Source organism: Ctenopharyngodon idella, chromosome 9, assembly GCF_019924925.1.
Source record: "Ctenopharyngodon idella isolate HZGC_01 chromosome 9, HZGC01, whole genome shotgun sequence".
NCBI lineage: Eukaryota > Metazoa > Chordata > Actinopteri > Cypriniformes > Xenocyprididae > Ctenopharyngodon > Ctenopharyngodon idella.
This window is the reverse complement of record NC_067228.1, coordinates 32,918,387-32,936,340: the sequence shown is the minus strand read 5'-3', so window position 1 is coordinate 32,936,340 and position 17,954 is coordinate 32,918,387. Positions and strand designations below refer to the sequence as shown.

General features: G+C 35.2%; 1 protein-coding gene across 1 annotated transcript in view; it reads left to right on the top strand.

Moving 5' to 3' along the window:
- chn1 (chimerin 1) overlaps positions 1-14,670 on the top strand; it is a 61,580-nt gene extending 46,910 nt beyond the window's left edge. The window contains exons 9-13 of the mRNA XM_051906027.1: positions 7,593-7,766; positions 9,524-9,601; positions 11,133-11,270; positions 12,480-12,585; positions 13,601-14,670. Coding sequence (XP_051761987.1) covers positions 7,593-7,766; positions 9,524-9,601; positions 11,133-11,270; positions 12,480-12,585; positions 13,601-13,772 — 668 coding nt within the window. The 3' untranslated portion in view covers positions 13,773-14,670. The remainder of the gene's footprint in view (positions 1-7,592; positions 7,767-9,523; positions 9,602-11,132; positions 11,271-12,479; positions 12,586-13,600) is intronic.
- The last annotated feature ends 3,284 nt before the right edge of the window (positions 14,671-17,954 follow it).

Genomic DNA, 17,954 nt, shown 5'->3' with positions numbered 1-17,954 from the left:
AAGTAAACATATGAATCAATTTCTTAGAGAAGTTAATTTCCTGAAGGCTACCAAGAAAGCTAGGTTACTAAGTTATTAGTTAATAGAATTAATTAGTTATTAGAATTAATTCACAATATGTGCACATTTATTATTAATGTGGGGGCGACGTGTCACACAGGCACAATCGCACTGTATGACATATGTATCACTTTTATTTCGTTTTTCCTTTTTATTCAAAATATTCACAAACTTGTTAACTAAAGAAGTATGAACTATAGGCTACAGATGCTGAGCAGTAGGACTGCACAATTTATCGCGATTACATTGCACACAATTTGGCAACGGCCGCGATTATTTAATGTGCAGCTTGTCAGAGCTGTACGGTTCTGTGATCAGTAGTAAATGCTTCTCCATCTGAAAGCCAGAGGGCGCTCTTGCGCAGAAACTCCAAATATGCCCTGCCTCAGAAGAAGATAATGCGCATCATATCGCTGTAGCTGAATAAACAGAAGATTGAAACGCTTTGATTGATTAAACATGACTAATAAACACACGACTGCCTTATTCTGTGTAAGAAGCCACATCATCTCACAGAAGGATGTTCAACTGTCGTTTTGAAGTTTGGAGTAAAAACATGTTATTAAATGTTGTCTTTTATTGGACAAGATGTTGATAAATGCTTCTCATGTCTGGAAAGATGTTTGACGCGTGTTGATTTTTCAAATGTTCATTATAAGCGACGTAAACTCGCAGTGCTTTCAGATGGATTAACATTTGGAGCCATACTTCATTGACAAGCTGTGCATAAAAAAATAATCGCAGCCTTTGCGATTTCATAATCGCACTAAGAATCACTTTTAAGCAATAATCGCATTTAATTTCAATGTTATTTTTCGTATCGTGCGATAAATCGTGCAGCCCTACTGAGCACCCACGAAAAACATGAGATATTCTCCATTAATTTTAAACAATAAAAAATGACTGCAGCTTTTAGACACGACATTTTAATTTTTATACTTGAGGCAGTTACTATGCCATTTTGTAACGAAGCATGTTGTGTGCACATCAATGTAATGTGCAGCACAAATCTCTCCACAAAACTTGCACACTCTCAAATATAGTGTCCTCATGGCTCGGAAACATAAATATTTGAATGTGTTTTGTCGTTTAAATCGTCAATTGATCTATAACACGCGACGGGTGCTGCCACCGCAGTTCAGAGAATCGAATCTGTCGGATTAAAGCCTAAATTCACCAATTTCTCCCAAAATACATAAAACTAAGGGGCCGGTGAACTGGAAAAAGAACACAGTAAACTTTAGAGTTAACTGCACAACGTGTATCTGATATAAAACACGTCGTCATATTTTAATTGAAGAAAGGATTAGCCTATTATCGCTTTCCATAAACATCAGTGTGTATGTAACAAAATGTATTTTTGGCTAATAGCCTATTTAATGTCTATTTAATTGTCTGAAACTTAAATTAAACTTTATGTGGTTGAAAACACTGAATAGTTGTGATATAAAAAGCACTGAGCCAAAAGGGGGTTCCAAAAGGAGGTTTTCACAGCAATTCCATAGAATTAGCAAATTTGGTTAGCAAAAGAACCTTTCAGTGAACAGTTCTTAAAAGAACCATTTTTAATAATCTAAAGAACCTTTTTCCACTATAAAGATCTTTTTGTGCATTTGAAAGGTTCCATGTTAAAGCTTCTTCATGGAACCACTGATGCCAATAAAGAACATTTGTAGGAATGATTTAAAAAGGTTCTCTGTAAACAATTAAGATGCTTGCAGCGAGCATAAACATTTCTAAAAGTAGGGGGTCCCCTGTGGTTCTATTGGTATACAATGTTACGCCCTCGTGTTTATAAATGTGATGTAATTTGTGTGCTATTTAATCTATCAACCTACACCTCCTGAACCCCCTCTGAAGTGTTCAATAGCTTCTTCTGGGGTTGTGAAGTGAGGATTCCTGCATGTATCTCAGCTGTGGTGCTTATGGAGAGTTGATGGCGTGTTTCTTCACACACATGATCAGTTTGCTGGACTGATTGTGTGTATGTAGAGCTCATATAGGTCAGTGTGTTCGCTCTAGATGATGAATATGTGAATGCTGATTAGCCTGTGGAGTGAACATAGACTGGCCTACATCTGCAAGAAACAGACTGTTCTGAACACTGACATCATGATGATAGCAGACAGATAAAGACTTATTTTTATGTTTTATTCCTTATTACAGCAGACATGATTTTAAAAGAATATCCCTCCACTTGAACTGTTTTATTTTGGCATGCATATTTTTGCCATGAATAGTGAATCAAGTGCTTAATGTTTTTATCTTCATTTTTTAAAATACATTTTATTTAATTAATTTCTAATTATTCTTTTTAATTGTTTTGTTACTATTATAGAATATTCATTGTTTTCATAATCATATGAAAGATATAACATGTCCATCATTTTATGTTTTCAGTGCAAAAAGAATGTTTTTAAATACACGTTTATCTCCTTTGAATTCAGTTTTTATTCTTTGAGGAATGATATTGTGGTTGGTTGTGTATGTTTTAATGGTTTATTTATAGGATAATGTGAGCGACACATATGTTTTCATGAACTGACTCAATGAATAATGCATGAAACTATTTTGAAAGCGGCTTGTGTTCAAAATCCCCTATTCTGGGACTCTTTTTATGCTACTTGTATCCACCTCCTTTTCTCACCTCTCTCCATATTATTCTCTCTCTCTCTATCTCTATCTCTATCTCTCTCTCCCTCTCTCTTTCATTCTGTGATGCCACCAGAAACTAGGGCATTGAAATCTCATTTGATGTAGAGATTTGCATTCAGCGTTGTGATCTGACATGCTTTCTTCTTTCTTTTGCTTTTTGTCTGAGAGAGAGAGAGACTCTGAGCTATATTGTGGGTATCTGCCAGCCCCAGTGCCCGGGCATGTTGTGCCACATTGCCTCATGAGAGGATAAAGCCCACCCCCTCCCTCTCCCCCTCGGCCGAGTCCATCATGGCAGAGTCTGAAAACAAAGCTGGCATGTCTTTATAATGAGAAGAGGGGCTGAGAGCTCGCAACCAGCTCCACTTTACACACACGCACACATTGAAATTCAGAGCTCGTAGCAGGACTGGGTCACACGGTGTGTGTGAGAGGGAATTTCAGGATACAAGAACAGCATTGGACAAAAATACTCCCACAGAAGGAGAAGACGCCTGAATAAAGCCCAAGATATTTGCTTTATAACACTTTTGAGTAACAAGCCTTTATTTATAATGCATTATGGAATGTTCTTAATGCATTATATTTATAATGCTTTATAATACACATTTTTTTTTTTTTTTGTTCAGAAATGATAGTAACCACAGTTGTGTTGTTACATGCCTATCCTTGATAAAACCTAAAAATGTCCTGAGATAAATTATTTATAATGGCATGTCTATCTTCTAACTGTGGTTTAAGCAGAACAATTGACTCTGAACCATTGAATTATTGAAAATTAATGTGCAGAGGATGCATTGTCACCTTGGGCGTGCATTAATTTTCAATAATTCAATGGACCAGAATAATTTACAGTAGATTATTATTTCTTATCAGGGATTGTGAATGCATTATAATTATTTTAGCAAGGTTATTATCGTTGAAGAAAAATAAAACCAGACATAAAAAACATTTTCATTACTTGAAATAAAAACGTTAACGGAAATAAAATAAAATACAAAAAAGTAAACATTTTATTTCAGCTAGTTGCCAAGGCAAAATTTCTCATTTTTTTTTAACTATAGAACTATACTAAAAACGAAAAATAATAGACATATTAAAAAAAAAAAAAAAAAATTGACAAAAACAAATTATTAAACTTTAAAATTTAATGTTAAAAATAAAATCTAATCCAAAATATTAACTAAAACTATAATAGCAATGAAACTAAAACAACAGTTTTTTAGTATATTTTTGTAATGCATTTTAAATACTGGCTTCAAATAAAACCCTTTTTCCCCATCTAATAGCACTTGCAAAGAAAATCTTATATTTGAGCTGTGCCGATAGCTTAAAGGACATGCATGCACTGAAATAGAGGTGTTTTGTTGTATATATGCATGTCCCGATGTGGGCCAGGGGTCACCTCTACGCCTCTTTGCTGAACAAGGGCTCAGCAGACCCGAGCTAACAGATTGAATGCATTAGAGATGTGCCCTCTATTAACGCCTGTCTCCTCCGCTTATCATAAACCTCGCTCTTCTTTTTCAAAAAATAATTACAGTTCTGCATGGCTGAAGTCTCACGACGACAGAGTCGCTCAAGGGGCTATTTTTTAATCACACGCCGCAGAATCTTTACAATAAGTGTCAGCGGATAATTCAGTACACTCTTAAAAATAAAGGCTCTTCATTGGCATTGATGGTTCTGTGAAGAACCTTAAACATCCACGGAACCTTTCCATTGCACTAAAGTTTCTTTAGATGATTAAAATGTTCTTCACGCTAAGAAAATAATGGTTCTTTTATGATCTTTTCCCTCTTATCTTATTGGCACTTATTGTTTCGAGGTAAAAATTTAAACCAGCCACCAGCTATAGATTATATTTTGGGGTCAACAATCTAACATTCAGTTTTTATATCCATGACATGTTTATTTATTTTTTAAAAAGACCATCAAATATGGTCCTTTCAGACAACGACATAAAAAAAAAAAATCCATGTTTTCCATTAAATTTTCCATGTTTTCATATTGTTAATTTGTTTGTCAAGGTGGTGTAACCTTGAAATAAGAATGAAATAAGGCTGAAAATACTAGTAGTTTGGCATAATCTTTTGTTATGGTTTCTTAAATGTAGTGAAGCAGTTCTAAAATATTAAGGTTACACTTTATTTTAAGGTGACGTAGTTGCATTGTAATTGTAAGTATTGAGTAATATTAATTAATTACATGTACTTACTGTAGAGTTAGAGTTGGGGTTTGTTTTAGGGTTAGTTACTTGTAATTATGCATAATTTACTGTTATTACTATAGTAAATACATGTAGTAACATGTAACTACGTCATCTTAAAATAAAGTGTTACCAATATTGATTTTTGAAATAAAATTGTCCACCAATTGCCAGTATGGTTTAACTAACATGCAGTAAACCGTTTGTTGTCATGTGACAAGAGAACATAAAACAGGAAACAATGTCATAAAGAGAATTTCTTGATGTTCTAGAAAAGATCACATAATTTGACTTATGACATCATAACTTTATATTCATGATCAAAAATTTCATGGTGTAAAAAAAGGCTTTACCTTTGATGAAATAGTTGGGCAGTACACATCACAATTCAAGAAGTAAGGAAGGTGTAACTTGATATATTTAGAGTCATTAAATCATTTTTTTTTTTTTTTTTTTTTTTTCTCGGGAATCTATGAAATCAACATGAATACAAAGATGATATTTCTATGAACATGGCATGTGCATTTTCATATAGGTTTTTGCTTTTCATCATCCTTAATTGTAGACAATCAAAGGCTGATGAAAGGATTCAGAATTACTTGTGGGTTTAAATCTTAAAGCCGGTCAGAGAGGAGAGGAGAGCAGAGCAGAGCGTTTGGCCCATTTATTGCAGGAAATGAGGTCTGGTGTCGCCCGCAGGACTGACAATCACTGCCCACTCCACCATTATGTTTGAGTACAGATCTGAAGAGCAATAGAGCTCCATCTCTCTCTCTCTCTCCTCCAGGTCACATTGTTTTGAGAGTCGCTCACACTGAACACATCTGCCCCGAGCTCTCTTATTCAGCTGGTTCTTGTCTCTGTTTTTCTGCGTTCTCAGTCTTCCTCTTTTTTTCCGTCTTCAGCCACGTCTCTCTGGTACTTGCTTTGAAGCAGCTGGCCCATTTAGGAGGCCACATTATATATTAATCAGCTAATTTGCCTAAATTTGCATATGGCGTTTGAGCCCTTGAGTCTGTCTGGACTGGTTGCGTGGGTGCAGTTGGGGGGTTGCTTAGTGTTTGCTGTTTAAAAGAACAAAGTCAACGCTAATATGTGTTTTTATATTATTTTACTTTTTAATTAAAATTTCTTAAATTAATTTCCCAGAAGTTTGTTTGAGAGGCCTGACATAATTGGCTCAACCAATAGCATGAGTTAGGGGCGGGACTATCTGTTTGTCCCACCAATGGAAGGAATGTTTGAGAAACCTGTTTGAGAACAGTTATTTTTGTAATTCGGGCTCATTCGTGAAACAGGAGCAAAATACATTTTCATATAAATTTATTCTTAAACGGCTCTTATGTAAATGTTCTCATTCTTACATAAAGCATTCATACAATTATTCTTGCATAAATTGTCACATTTTATGTAAATTGTAACAATTTACATGTTCTGCTTGTTTGATGAATTCAATTTTTTTAGTTTAGCATTTCCTTATTTTTGCAGGAAAACAATTTATGTTTGTGTTTCTTCAGTACTATATTTTCTATTATTATTAGCAATATTTTAGAGAAATATATATGTGTGACCTTGGACCACAAAACCAGTCGCAAGTCGCACAGGTATATTTGTAGCAATAGCCAACATTGTGTGGGTCAAAATTATCGTGTATTAAGATCATGTTACATGAAGATATTTTGTAGATTTCCTACCATAAATATACCAAAAATGTATTTTTCGTGAGTAGATATGCATTGCTAAGGACTTCATTTTGACTACTTTAAAGGTGATTTTCTCAATATTTTGATTTTTTTTTTTTTGCACCCTCAGATTCCAGATTTTCAAACAGTTGTATCTCGGCCAAATATTGTATGGTTTGTTAGGATAGGACATCAATGGAAAGCTTTCAGATGATGTATAAATCTCAATTTCAAAAAATTATAACTGGTTTTGTGGTCCAGGGTCACATATTTGCTTTAGTATGCTTAATATTTGGTACTATATTGCTCATTTATTCACCCTGTATAAACCTGTATGACTTTTACTTTTATGGAACATAATTTTTGTTTTTTGTTTTTTTTGGTCCATGCAGTAGAAATCAGTGGTCACCAAAATTTGTGATGACGGAGTTTTAATTTTTTTGGCTTGACTATCTCTTCAATTAGCTATTTTTATTTCATTTTTTTTTTTTTTCACATCTGATGTGAGTTACACACACTTCACTCCTCCAGGTTCTCAGAGATTTATTTTTGGGGCTTATGAAGCTATTAGGTGCCTGAAATTGCTCATGCATATTTTATAAGGCACCATTTGTAGTCCTGGCATGTTCTGTCATCGCCAAGGTGACACACATCAGCCAATCAGAGCCGCTGGCATCACTGATCAGAGGTCAAGAGAGGTCACTGATTAAGCAGAATGAAAGCTCAGCATTCAGGGGTCAAAACGAACAGGGTCTAATTTAACTACAGCATATCAATTCAGGATCAATAATATCGGCGTGAAACTGCTGCGCTGCACACACAAGACACTTATTCACTCATTTCAGCATGTGACTGAGCATGGTGGTTTTATTGCTGTATTTGCTGATTTATTTGACCTTTTATTGTTTTGGCACGAATAATGAAATAAATGAAGACTAGAATGGACTTGTAATGTATTTACTGTGTTTTGTCTGTGTGTTCCTCAGATTGTGGCTTGAATGTTCATAAGCAGTGCTCTAAGATGGTGCCCAACGACTGCAAACCGGACCTGAAGCACGTGAAGAAGGTTTACAGCTGTGACCTCACCACACTCGTCAAAGCTCACAACGCAAAACGACCCATGGTGGTGGACATGTGCATACGAGAGATCGAATCAAGAGGTGATCACATCACTGACTTTTATTTATGCTAAACAGAGATGCAGGGATATAAAACTTATTGCAAATGATTTGACACTATATATTAGGTGTCTTTAACTACTATGTACTTAAATTAAAACAAATTATTAGGTACAATGTACTTCTTGTTTTGATGTTGTATTGTGAAACATTTGTACTGCTATTGAGGTGGATACAGGTAAGGTTAGGACAGGTTTGGTGGGATGGGTTGGTTTAAGAGTGGGTTAACCAGCAAGAGAAGGTCAACAGTGTCATTATAGATGTAGTTACAGAAATTAATTACAGCTGTAATTACATGCAGATTCTTTTTTTAAGTATAAGTACAATGTAAAAAAAAAACATGCATGTACACAATAAGTGCATTGTCAAATGATTGATTTATATGTTAAAGACACTTAATATAAAGTGGGACGCTTATTGTTTATTTATGCTTATGGTGGGATGGTTATGGTTTATGTTTTGTGTTCTGTGATTTATTTTTTTTTTTTTTTTCTCTATCTTGCAAATACTGATAGCCAATGTTATGGCTAGTGGCTTGTATAATGTTGTAAAAGTTTTTTGTTTTGTTTTGTTTTGGTTTGGTTTGGTTTGGTTTATTTTGGTTTGTTGCGTTTTGTTTTTTGTGATATGTTGTCTTGTTTTGTGATGTTGTTTTGTTTTGTGTTTTTTGTTTTATTTTACCTCATCTAGTTTCCTGATTTATTATAGGCTATTTATCATATAGGCCTACTGGTAAAACAAGAAACTTCTCAAAATTTAAAACGGTGAAATTCCTAGTAATCCAATAACTCCAAATTACTCAGTGTTTTTCTATTAAAACAGCTGCAAAAAGACTTGGTATAGTCACACAGAGGTTGCATAAGTGCAGTTTGCAAATTGCAAATCACAAATCGTGTTTGATCGCAAATTTAGTGGCTTGTGAAGAAACACAGACCGACTGAATGACACTTTCATTTAAGCAGGATATCTCAACGGAGATCGCTGAGCTCCAGCTTACTTGTATGTCTGTGTTTTCAGATCATCCGCGCTTCTTCCACAGTGTAAAGAAAGTGCGTGCGCATGATTGCCAGATTGCAAAGATTAAGTAAAACACCGGGTAGAAAACGTTTTTTTTTTTAACAGAAAAGCTCTGATTGGGGGATTTAAATTCTTGAAATCTGGCAACCGCAAGCATGAAAGCTCGTAGCAGCTTATTAAAAACAGTTTGTAATTTTTTGTCTCTGACAAAAACAAAGAGAGGTTTTAGTAAAGTTTTTATTTTTTTAACTACTCATCAACGATATTGCGTCTTGATATAGTCACAGTTATCATTTAATGGTGTTGGTGTCGTCTCGTCATCGTCTTGTCTTAGTCATGGAAAAAAAGGTTGTCAGTGATTATTTTTCATCATAGATTTTGTTGACGGAATTAACACTAGTTTGTGGTCTGCATTTTGTTGTATGTTGTTTTTGTTTTGTTTTGTGTTGTGTTTTGTGGTATGTTGTTTTTTATTTTGTGTGTGTTTTGTTTTCACAGCATGTTCAATGATATATTGTTCTTCTCTAATACTAAGGAGTCTTAGTATTTTTTGACAGGCAAAATGTCAAACTCTTGACAGCACTATACATTATTACCTTGGCCATTTTTATGTAGATTATACTGTATAACACATTCTTGATTCATCTGCAACCCTGTTACCCATTCTGACTATTTTTAATGCAGTTTTCATGTTTGTTTATCTGAACTGTCTTGTCTCTCAGGTTTGAAGTCAGAGGGTCTCTATCGAATCTCTGGATTCAGTGACTTAATCGAAGATGTGAAGTTATCGTTCGACAGAGGTGAGTGGCGTTTTTGTGTGACTGTGTACAGTACTGATCCGTCACGACCCCCACATTTCTACACACACGCATGCCTACACACATATCTGTGTGTATAATCCTGATGAATCGTATACACATGCTCACCGTTGCTTTTTTTAGGTCACTCTTTGTCTTGCATATAGAGCTGTGGGTTTATGTAATGTGAAATATTCTGAGCTGCTTAAATGTTAAAGTGGCACATTTGTGGGAGGATTTTCGCCCATCTGTTCGTATTCAGATGCATTACTGTTTCATAATGACTCTCAGATGACATGAGGACAGCATCGGAGACAGTGAGAGAGAATATGAATAAGTTAGAAAGAAAGTAATAATATGATCTCTGCTGGCTGGTGTGATGGCTGATGCAAGTAGAGTTCTGATGAAGATTACACAATATCCAGTAGGACTCTAACAAATGTGAATCAAAAAAGACACTGTAGGAATTTCAGTTTATCCAGTAGGATCTTTTTGGATTCATCTAGTGATTCCATGTACAGGGATTCCTGTTACATACTTGTTTGTTTATTTATTTAGAACCCATCAGGGTTGTTACTTTTAACTAAAACTAAAAATATTAAAAATAATTTTTGTTAATTGAAATAATGCTAAAATAAAATGTAATTTAAATATTAGATGAAAAACTTAAACTTTTATTATCAAGCACATGAATTAAAAAAAAGTATGTGCACAGATAAATTATTTTTAATAAATACTGCAATATTCCAAAGTAAGAATTATCCATTTTGATTTTATTGTGACTGTAAAAGTTTAATTTGAAATCTAAAAGTACTAAAAATATAAATAAATTAAAGCTAAATAGATATATTTACAAAAACTATTAAAAATGACAAAATCATATAACAGAATTACTAAAACCTAATCTAAAATTAAAATTAAAATCACTACCGGTCAAAAGTTTGGAGTACTTTTTTTTATGTATTTGGAAAAAGTCTCTTCTGCTACATTTACTTGATCAAAAATAAAGTTTGCTAAATAGTAAAACTGTAAAATTGTATTACAATTTGTTTTCTGTTTGAATATTTTTTAAAATGTAATTTATTCATGTGATGAAAAACCTGAATTACAGTAGGATGGTTTTCACACAAATGAAGCTGTTTTGAACATTGATAATAATCATAAATGTTTCTTGATCATCAAATCATCATATTAGAATGATTTCTGAAGGATCATGTGACACTGAAGACTGGAGTAATGATGCTAAAAATTCAGCTTTAATCACAGGAATAAATTACATTTGAAAATATATTTACCAAACGGTTATCTGTAATTTTAGTGACAACACTAAAATACTGGCACCATGGCAGCATCACAATACACCTCACAACCTCAGAGTAAGATAAAGTTAGCCGAATGTGCTCAATCCCTAGAGCCAATCAAGAGCACAGTCAGTCAGCACTGCAGTTCCCATCAAATCACATGACTTCAGTGGCAGAGGACTCGCTCTCCCCACAGCCGTGGGTGAAATGTGTTTGTGTTCCAATGTGTTCAGATGGAGAGAAAGCAGACATCTCCGTGAACGTCTATGAAGACATCAACGTCATCACAGGTGCTCTTAAACTCTACTTCAGGGACCTGCCTATCCCCGTCATCACGTATGACGCATATCCACGCTTCATCGAGGCTGCCAGTGAGTCACACCTTAGATTTCTCTATTATGTGCCTGACACTGAATTCTGGCTCTTTCCTACATATTTAAAATCTGCAACCTTGCTATTTGCAACTCTGTTACCCATTCTGACTATTTTTAATGCAATTTTCATGTCTATCTATCTATCTATCATCTATTTGTGTAATTTGCATGTTTATTTAATGTTTATTCCTTGAAAATAATTGCAGACATCAGGGTTTTAAACTTTAAAATTGTCCCAAATTTTGGTAACAGGATTGAAAAAATTGCAGACCACAAATACAATAAATAGAAAATAAAGCAGCTCATATAATATTTCATTTGATATCCTGAAGTCTTGCTGCCTGCTAAGTCTTGTTGAGATGTCTACAGTAGGGGTTGAACGCCTTCAGATTTTTTTTTTTAAACCAACATTTGTGAATAAAGTCAAGTCGATGTCGACTAGTTGCTGATGACATCATTATTGAACAAATAAGTCTAAAACCTTGAGCTGAGACTCGAACATGGGTTGCCTTGTGCACAGCTATGGCATATGACACAGCGCTGCCCACAAGGCTATTGTACACAACAGCTTATTTTTATCAGTTCTTTTCTATTTGGGTCATTCTTTTTCTCACAGATTTCTACTTGTTCTAAATCAGATAAAGATAAAGTAGCATTTACAGAGTGATTGCGTGTGAATTAATTCTCTCTCTACTGAGGGTTTTAGTTACTAAGAAATATATGCTAGAACTTTTCAGTTTCTAAGCTATTTTATTGCTAAATAACAAAATCTACTGAATTTTTCTGTGCGCGCGTGATCTGCACGTGATGTGCGCGCTACTGTCTGTTCGTGTGTGCGTTACAATGCAGCAGCACATTAGTTCAGGACGGCGATTAACTTGCGTGTGCGATAAGCTGTTTAAAACGTGCATTCACATGATCAGTATTGAGCAACCAGATGGTATAATCAAACATATCTTGTGGAGCACTCTTGGAGTATGCATTTGTTTGTCATTTAAACTGTTGAAAACGGAGCGTAAAAATTAACTGTTGCGCCCTCTATAGGCCATGATCAGCGACTAGTCGATGTCAAGCTTAAAGCGTCATGGCAGAGCATTAAAGTCGACTAGTTTGTGCAACCCCTAGTCTACAGATCATTTTGACAATCATACTACAGATGAGTAGAGAGAGATCACAGTTTTTGACTTGTTTGCTTGTTTGTGTCAGAGGTGACAGACCCTGATGAGCGTCTGGAAGCTCTACATGAAGCTCTGAAGCTGCTGCCTCCTGCTCACTGCGAAACACTGCGCTATCTAATGGCACATTTAAAAAGGTGAGAAACTTTTTAAAGTCAAATGAAAATCTGTCATCATTCATCAAAACAGAGCAAGCGGCTCGTGAAGGAACACAGACTGGCTAAATGACACTTTTATTTAAGCAGAATATCTCAAATGTAGATCTCTGAACTTCAGCTTCCTTGTTTGTCTTAAGTAAAACACCAGGCAGAAAAATTTATCCTTTTAAAAGAATAGCTCTGATTGAGGGATTTCAAATCTTGACATCTGGCAGCCGCAACCATGAAAGCTCGTAGAGGTTTGTTAAAGGATTAGTTCACTTCAGAATTAAAATTTCCTGATAATTTACTCACCCCCATGTCATCCAAAATGTTTATGTCTGTCTTTCTTCAGTCGAAAAGAAATTGAGGTTTTTGTGGAAAAGATTCCAGTATTTTTCTCCATAAAAGTGGGTTGAAGGTCCAAACTGCAGTTTCAGTGCAGCTTCAAAGGGCTATACACAATCCCAGATGAGGAATCAGGGTCTTATCTAGCTAAACAAACAATAAAAACTTATATACTTATATACTTACTTATATACTTTTTAACCAGAAATGCTCATCTTGCACTGCTCTGATTACGTCATGCGTGGAGCATCGCAGAGCAGCATTTGTGGTTAAAAAGTATATAATTTATTTATTTTTTTTTAAGAAAATGACCGATCATTTCGCTAGATAAGACCGTTATTCCTCATTTGGGATTGTGTAGAGCTCTTTGAAGCTGCACTGAAACTGACATTTGGACCTTCAATCCGTTGAACCCCAATGAAGTCACTATATGGAGAAAAATCCTGGAATGTTTTCCTCAAATTTCTTTTCGAGAGAAAGAAATAAACATCTTGGATGACATGGGGGTGAGTAAATTATCAGAAAATTTTAATTCTGAAGTGAACTAATCCTTTAAAAACAGTCTGAAATATTTTGTCTCCTTTTTTTTTTTATAACAAAAACAGTGATTTTGGAACACTAGTTGTGTGTCACATATTGATATACGTGTGTGTGTGTGTGTCCACAGGGTAACTCAGAACGAGAAGGATAACCTGATGAACGCTGAGAATCTCGGGATCGTGTTTGGCCCAACTTTGATGCGGGCACCCGATCTGGACGCCATGACAGCTCTGAACGACATCCGCTACCAGAGACAGGTGGTGGAGTTACTCATCAAGAATGAAGACATCCTCTTTTAGCATCACTGTCATTCCGCCGTTGCGTGAATGAACCCCGATACTGTTTACCGCCGCTCAGAGCTGCGCTCTTGTTTTTTGTCTGGACTTGAATATGAAGGACTCTTGTATTATAGTATTTTTTGGAGCAGTACTTACCCTTTTTCCCCTCTCTGATGGGTTATGCTCCTATATCTTGCATGTCTTCCTCCCCATTTTTGTCGGGGGTCGCTGAAGCTGAAGTGTGGAGCTCAGCACAGTGGGCGGGGCTTACTTCAGCATTATTATGGGATGGTCGTCTGCCGCTTAAGTCCGACAGATCGTGCTTCTGTTCCAAATGGCCGTTTTTGTTTTGTTTTTGTAAAACATTGTGAATTTGATATTGTCAGTTTTGGAGACGCTTTATCTGAAGAGCCGTAAATAAAGATGGTGACATTGTGCAGACATGATAATCTCTTCATATGATACATAAACTCTTTAGACAATCCTCAGTCATCATTCATACTGCTCATTCAGCTCGACTATGAGAGGTTTGTTATTCACGTATGTGTACGTTATGAACGTTTATCTTCTGTGACACGTTTTTGGCTCTGCAGGTAAAGCGTCACCAGTGATTTTTTTCAAAATCTGTGATTTGTTTTTTATTTTTTTGGTTGTTTTTTATTCCTTCTGTCAGGTTGATCTGACTCTGTTCTGCCTTCACATGCCAGACCTCTACATGAGAGTCGAATGAATTACTTCTACTGTAGACACACATTCAGGAGGAATATTTACAGTCCATGTACATTTCACAATCCTTGATCTAGACTTGACTTTAGAAAACCTTCTTACACTCTCAACATGACTGGTTGATGTTTTTGGTTCTGTGATTTTGTATTTGATTTGAGCATGAATACGTTAATTTATTAAAATGTACTTTTAGTATGGTGTTCTGAGTCATTTAATTCATAAAAAACAAAACGATTCAGAATGATATCTCTTAAAATTAGAGATGCACCGATACTAAATTTCTCCGCTGATACCGATAGCTTATGATTCAGAATGATACCTAATGATAGAAGAAGAAAAAAATCTCTCCCAACTAATGCTGTAAACTATACAGGGAACCTTCTCGTTTGGTACATTACTACAACAATAGATGTTAAAATTAACAACAGAGCTATTATATTCAACTGCTATTTATTTTCAGATATAATACTTACACTCAAATAAAAACTGAAATGTCTGTATACAATTTAGCTGCACATAAGGTAGTTTTCATAAATTTGTCATGAAGACAAGTGTTTATTCAAATATACACATAATTAACAGTGAATAATTGAGTTACTACATGAGACGTCAAGTTGTACTGTATCTTTTAACTTGTTTCGATGTTCATGCATGCTTGTTCGTGCTATAACTTAAAAGTATTAAAGTGTAAAACTGCTATTAAAGTATAAAACCGCTGCTGCTTGAACTGAGGCGCTACAGCGATCTCTCACGTCACATTTAAGTGCGTCAAAATGCCATTTATTGTTTGAATTTCATGATAAAATGGACAGAATTTGAAAGCTGAGACACTTTCTTATCAGAAGTAACAAAGAACAAATCTCTTTATGATTATTGGATGGGAGGCGCTACAAATAATGCTTGGTATGGGAAAAACTGCGGACCTGGCAACCCTGGCTTGAACTACAGGTGATTCATAGGGTCAAATACAGCCTGCTTTAACATCGCCATTTTTTAACTGTTAATGCGTTATTGTCATGTTAATTTTGACACAAGGGTCATTTTCTTCACACACAGTATGAGTTACAGTCTGACATGTTTTTCTGCCCCCATTTGATATAATCAACCCTGATCATTGGCTGACAGTCAATAATTGCTTTTAACGGCCAATACTGATTATTGGCCGATATATCGGTGCATCCCTAATTAATTTTTTTATTTTTTTGCTTGAAATAATGTCAGTCCTTGTTTGTAAAAAAAAAATAAATATGGAACATGCCATAATATTGTGACATCTAGGAAGTGACATCATCACGGACCCTTTCTGCAGCATGATGGGAAGACGAGGTGCGTCCCAATTTGCGTACTTATGCACTATTCTAAGACGTTTTGAAGTATAAATAGTGCAAGTAGTGTGTTCACAATGAAAATTCCAAAAAGAAAAAGTGCACTTTAAATACATCTAGGTACATGCACTAAATTAACGGGGAAAAAGTGTGGAATGTTGGACACTTCATGCACTCAACTGTTGCAGCTTTAATTACGTAGCAGAGGGGGAGGGGGGATCAGACTCCATTGTTAAATGACAAAATAACCTTATACAATTCACGCACTACATGGATGAATACATAGTGCATAAGCACATACTGTATAAGTTCATAGTGCGTCATTTGGGATGCAACTAAGTAAATAATGTCACTTTCTCAGTTTGTACACAAATTGTGTTGACTACATTTAAGATAAACCATTCTACCCTGTTACCCAAATTATTATCAGCAAAAAAAACAAAAAAAAAACCTGCATTGTGCAGTGCATTGTGTTTTTTTAGTCAGATGACCTTGATAAAGCAGGGCTTCTGTGTGTAATATCTAGAGTGACAGTTGATTTGAAGACCCGCTGCCCTCCAGGTCTGTCTCAATCATGCTGATGTGTTTAGAGAGGAAGTCCTGCGGCGGCCCCTCTTTCTATTTACATCCATGTTTTAATTGCTAGATGTACATGCATAAAGCTTCAGAGGAGATTTACATAGCACTGTATGGCTCGTCCCGCAGTAACAGCCTTTAGATCACGTCCTCATTCATTAGCATCAGAGCAGGTTGTGTGTTTCTTTGCCGTTCTCTCAGAGGTCTGTGTTTCAGGTCAGTCAGCTCTCCCTCAGTCACGACCCTTCTGTCAGCTGCAGAGCCTTCATTTTCCATTAAATCCCATTAAATTATCTCCTATTCTTTTCGCTGGTAACCATGGAATGGCCACCAGAGGTGCACTCATAAAAATCCACGAAGCTTGACGAGCCATGCTTTTAGATTGTGTGACCTTTTGTTGATTATTTGAATATCATTCTCCATTATAAACTAAGAGTTGTCATATATGAATGTAAAAATACTAATTCTGCAGACAACATGTATACTGTTCAAAGGTTTGGGGTCAGTACTTTAAAAATATAATATATTAAATAATAATAATAATAATACTTTTTATACTTTATACTTAAGGATGCATTAAACTGGAAAAAGCAACATTAAAGACTTTTTGCATTACAAAAAAAAATCTTATTTCAGTATGCTGTCCTTTTGAACTTTTTTATTCATCAAAGAATCCTGATAAAAATGTCAGTTTCCATAAAATTATTAAGCAGCACAACTGTTTTCAACATTGATAATAATCAGAAATGTTTCTTGATCATCATATTAGAATGATTTCTGAAGGATCATGTGACACTGAAGACTGGAGTAATGATGCTGAAAATTCAACTTTGATCACAGAAATAAATTATATTTGAACATAGAAAACAGTTATTTTTAATTGTAATAATATTTCACAATATTACTGTATTTTAATCAAATAAATGCAGCTTTGCAGAGCATAAGAAACTTCTTTCAAAAACATTTAAAAAATCTTACCAACCTCAAAATTTTGAACGTGGAAAATTGCTTGGCACCACATCAGGGTCTAAGCAGACGTATGCACTTTTCCTTGTGGCAGAGAGTCGGAGTACTGCAGGTATTTGTAAATCTAAGCAATTCTTGCCGCTCGCCGTTCCCATGTAAAATATTTGGGTGTTGACTTGTGCTCCATATTATATGCTAATGACATTGATTAGGGGACGTTTACAAGGCGGAGATCTGAAACCAAAATAAAAAAAGCAAAGCCTGTGAACGCTTTATCTGCTAGACAACACTACAAATACAATTTAGCTAGCTCTAAATCCAGATGATCACTTATAACATCGTTATATATCGTCAAATCGTTCAGCTCTAAAATTTGTTATAGCATTAATGCATTATAGACAACATTATGGCTTTCTGTAACGCTGCTTGGAAACAGTGTGTAGGCCTATTGTAAATAAGTTTGACTTGACTTGACGCTTGGAAGTACTTCAAGATGGGATAAAAGTGACCAAGACATCAATGGATATTCTGGTTGTTTCAATATATTTTGTAGAAACTTTTAAAGTTATCTGGATAACTGTCAGCTATTACCGTCAGGTATAGAGTTCCA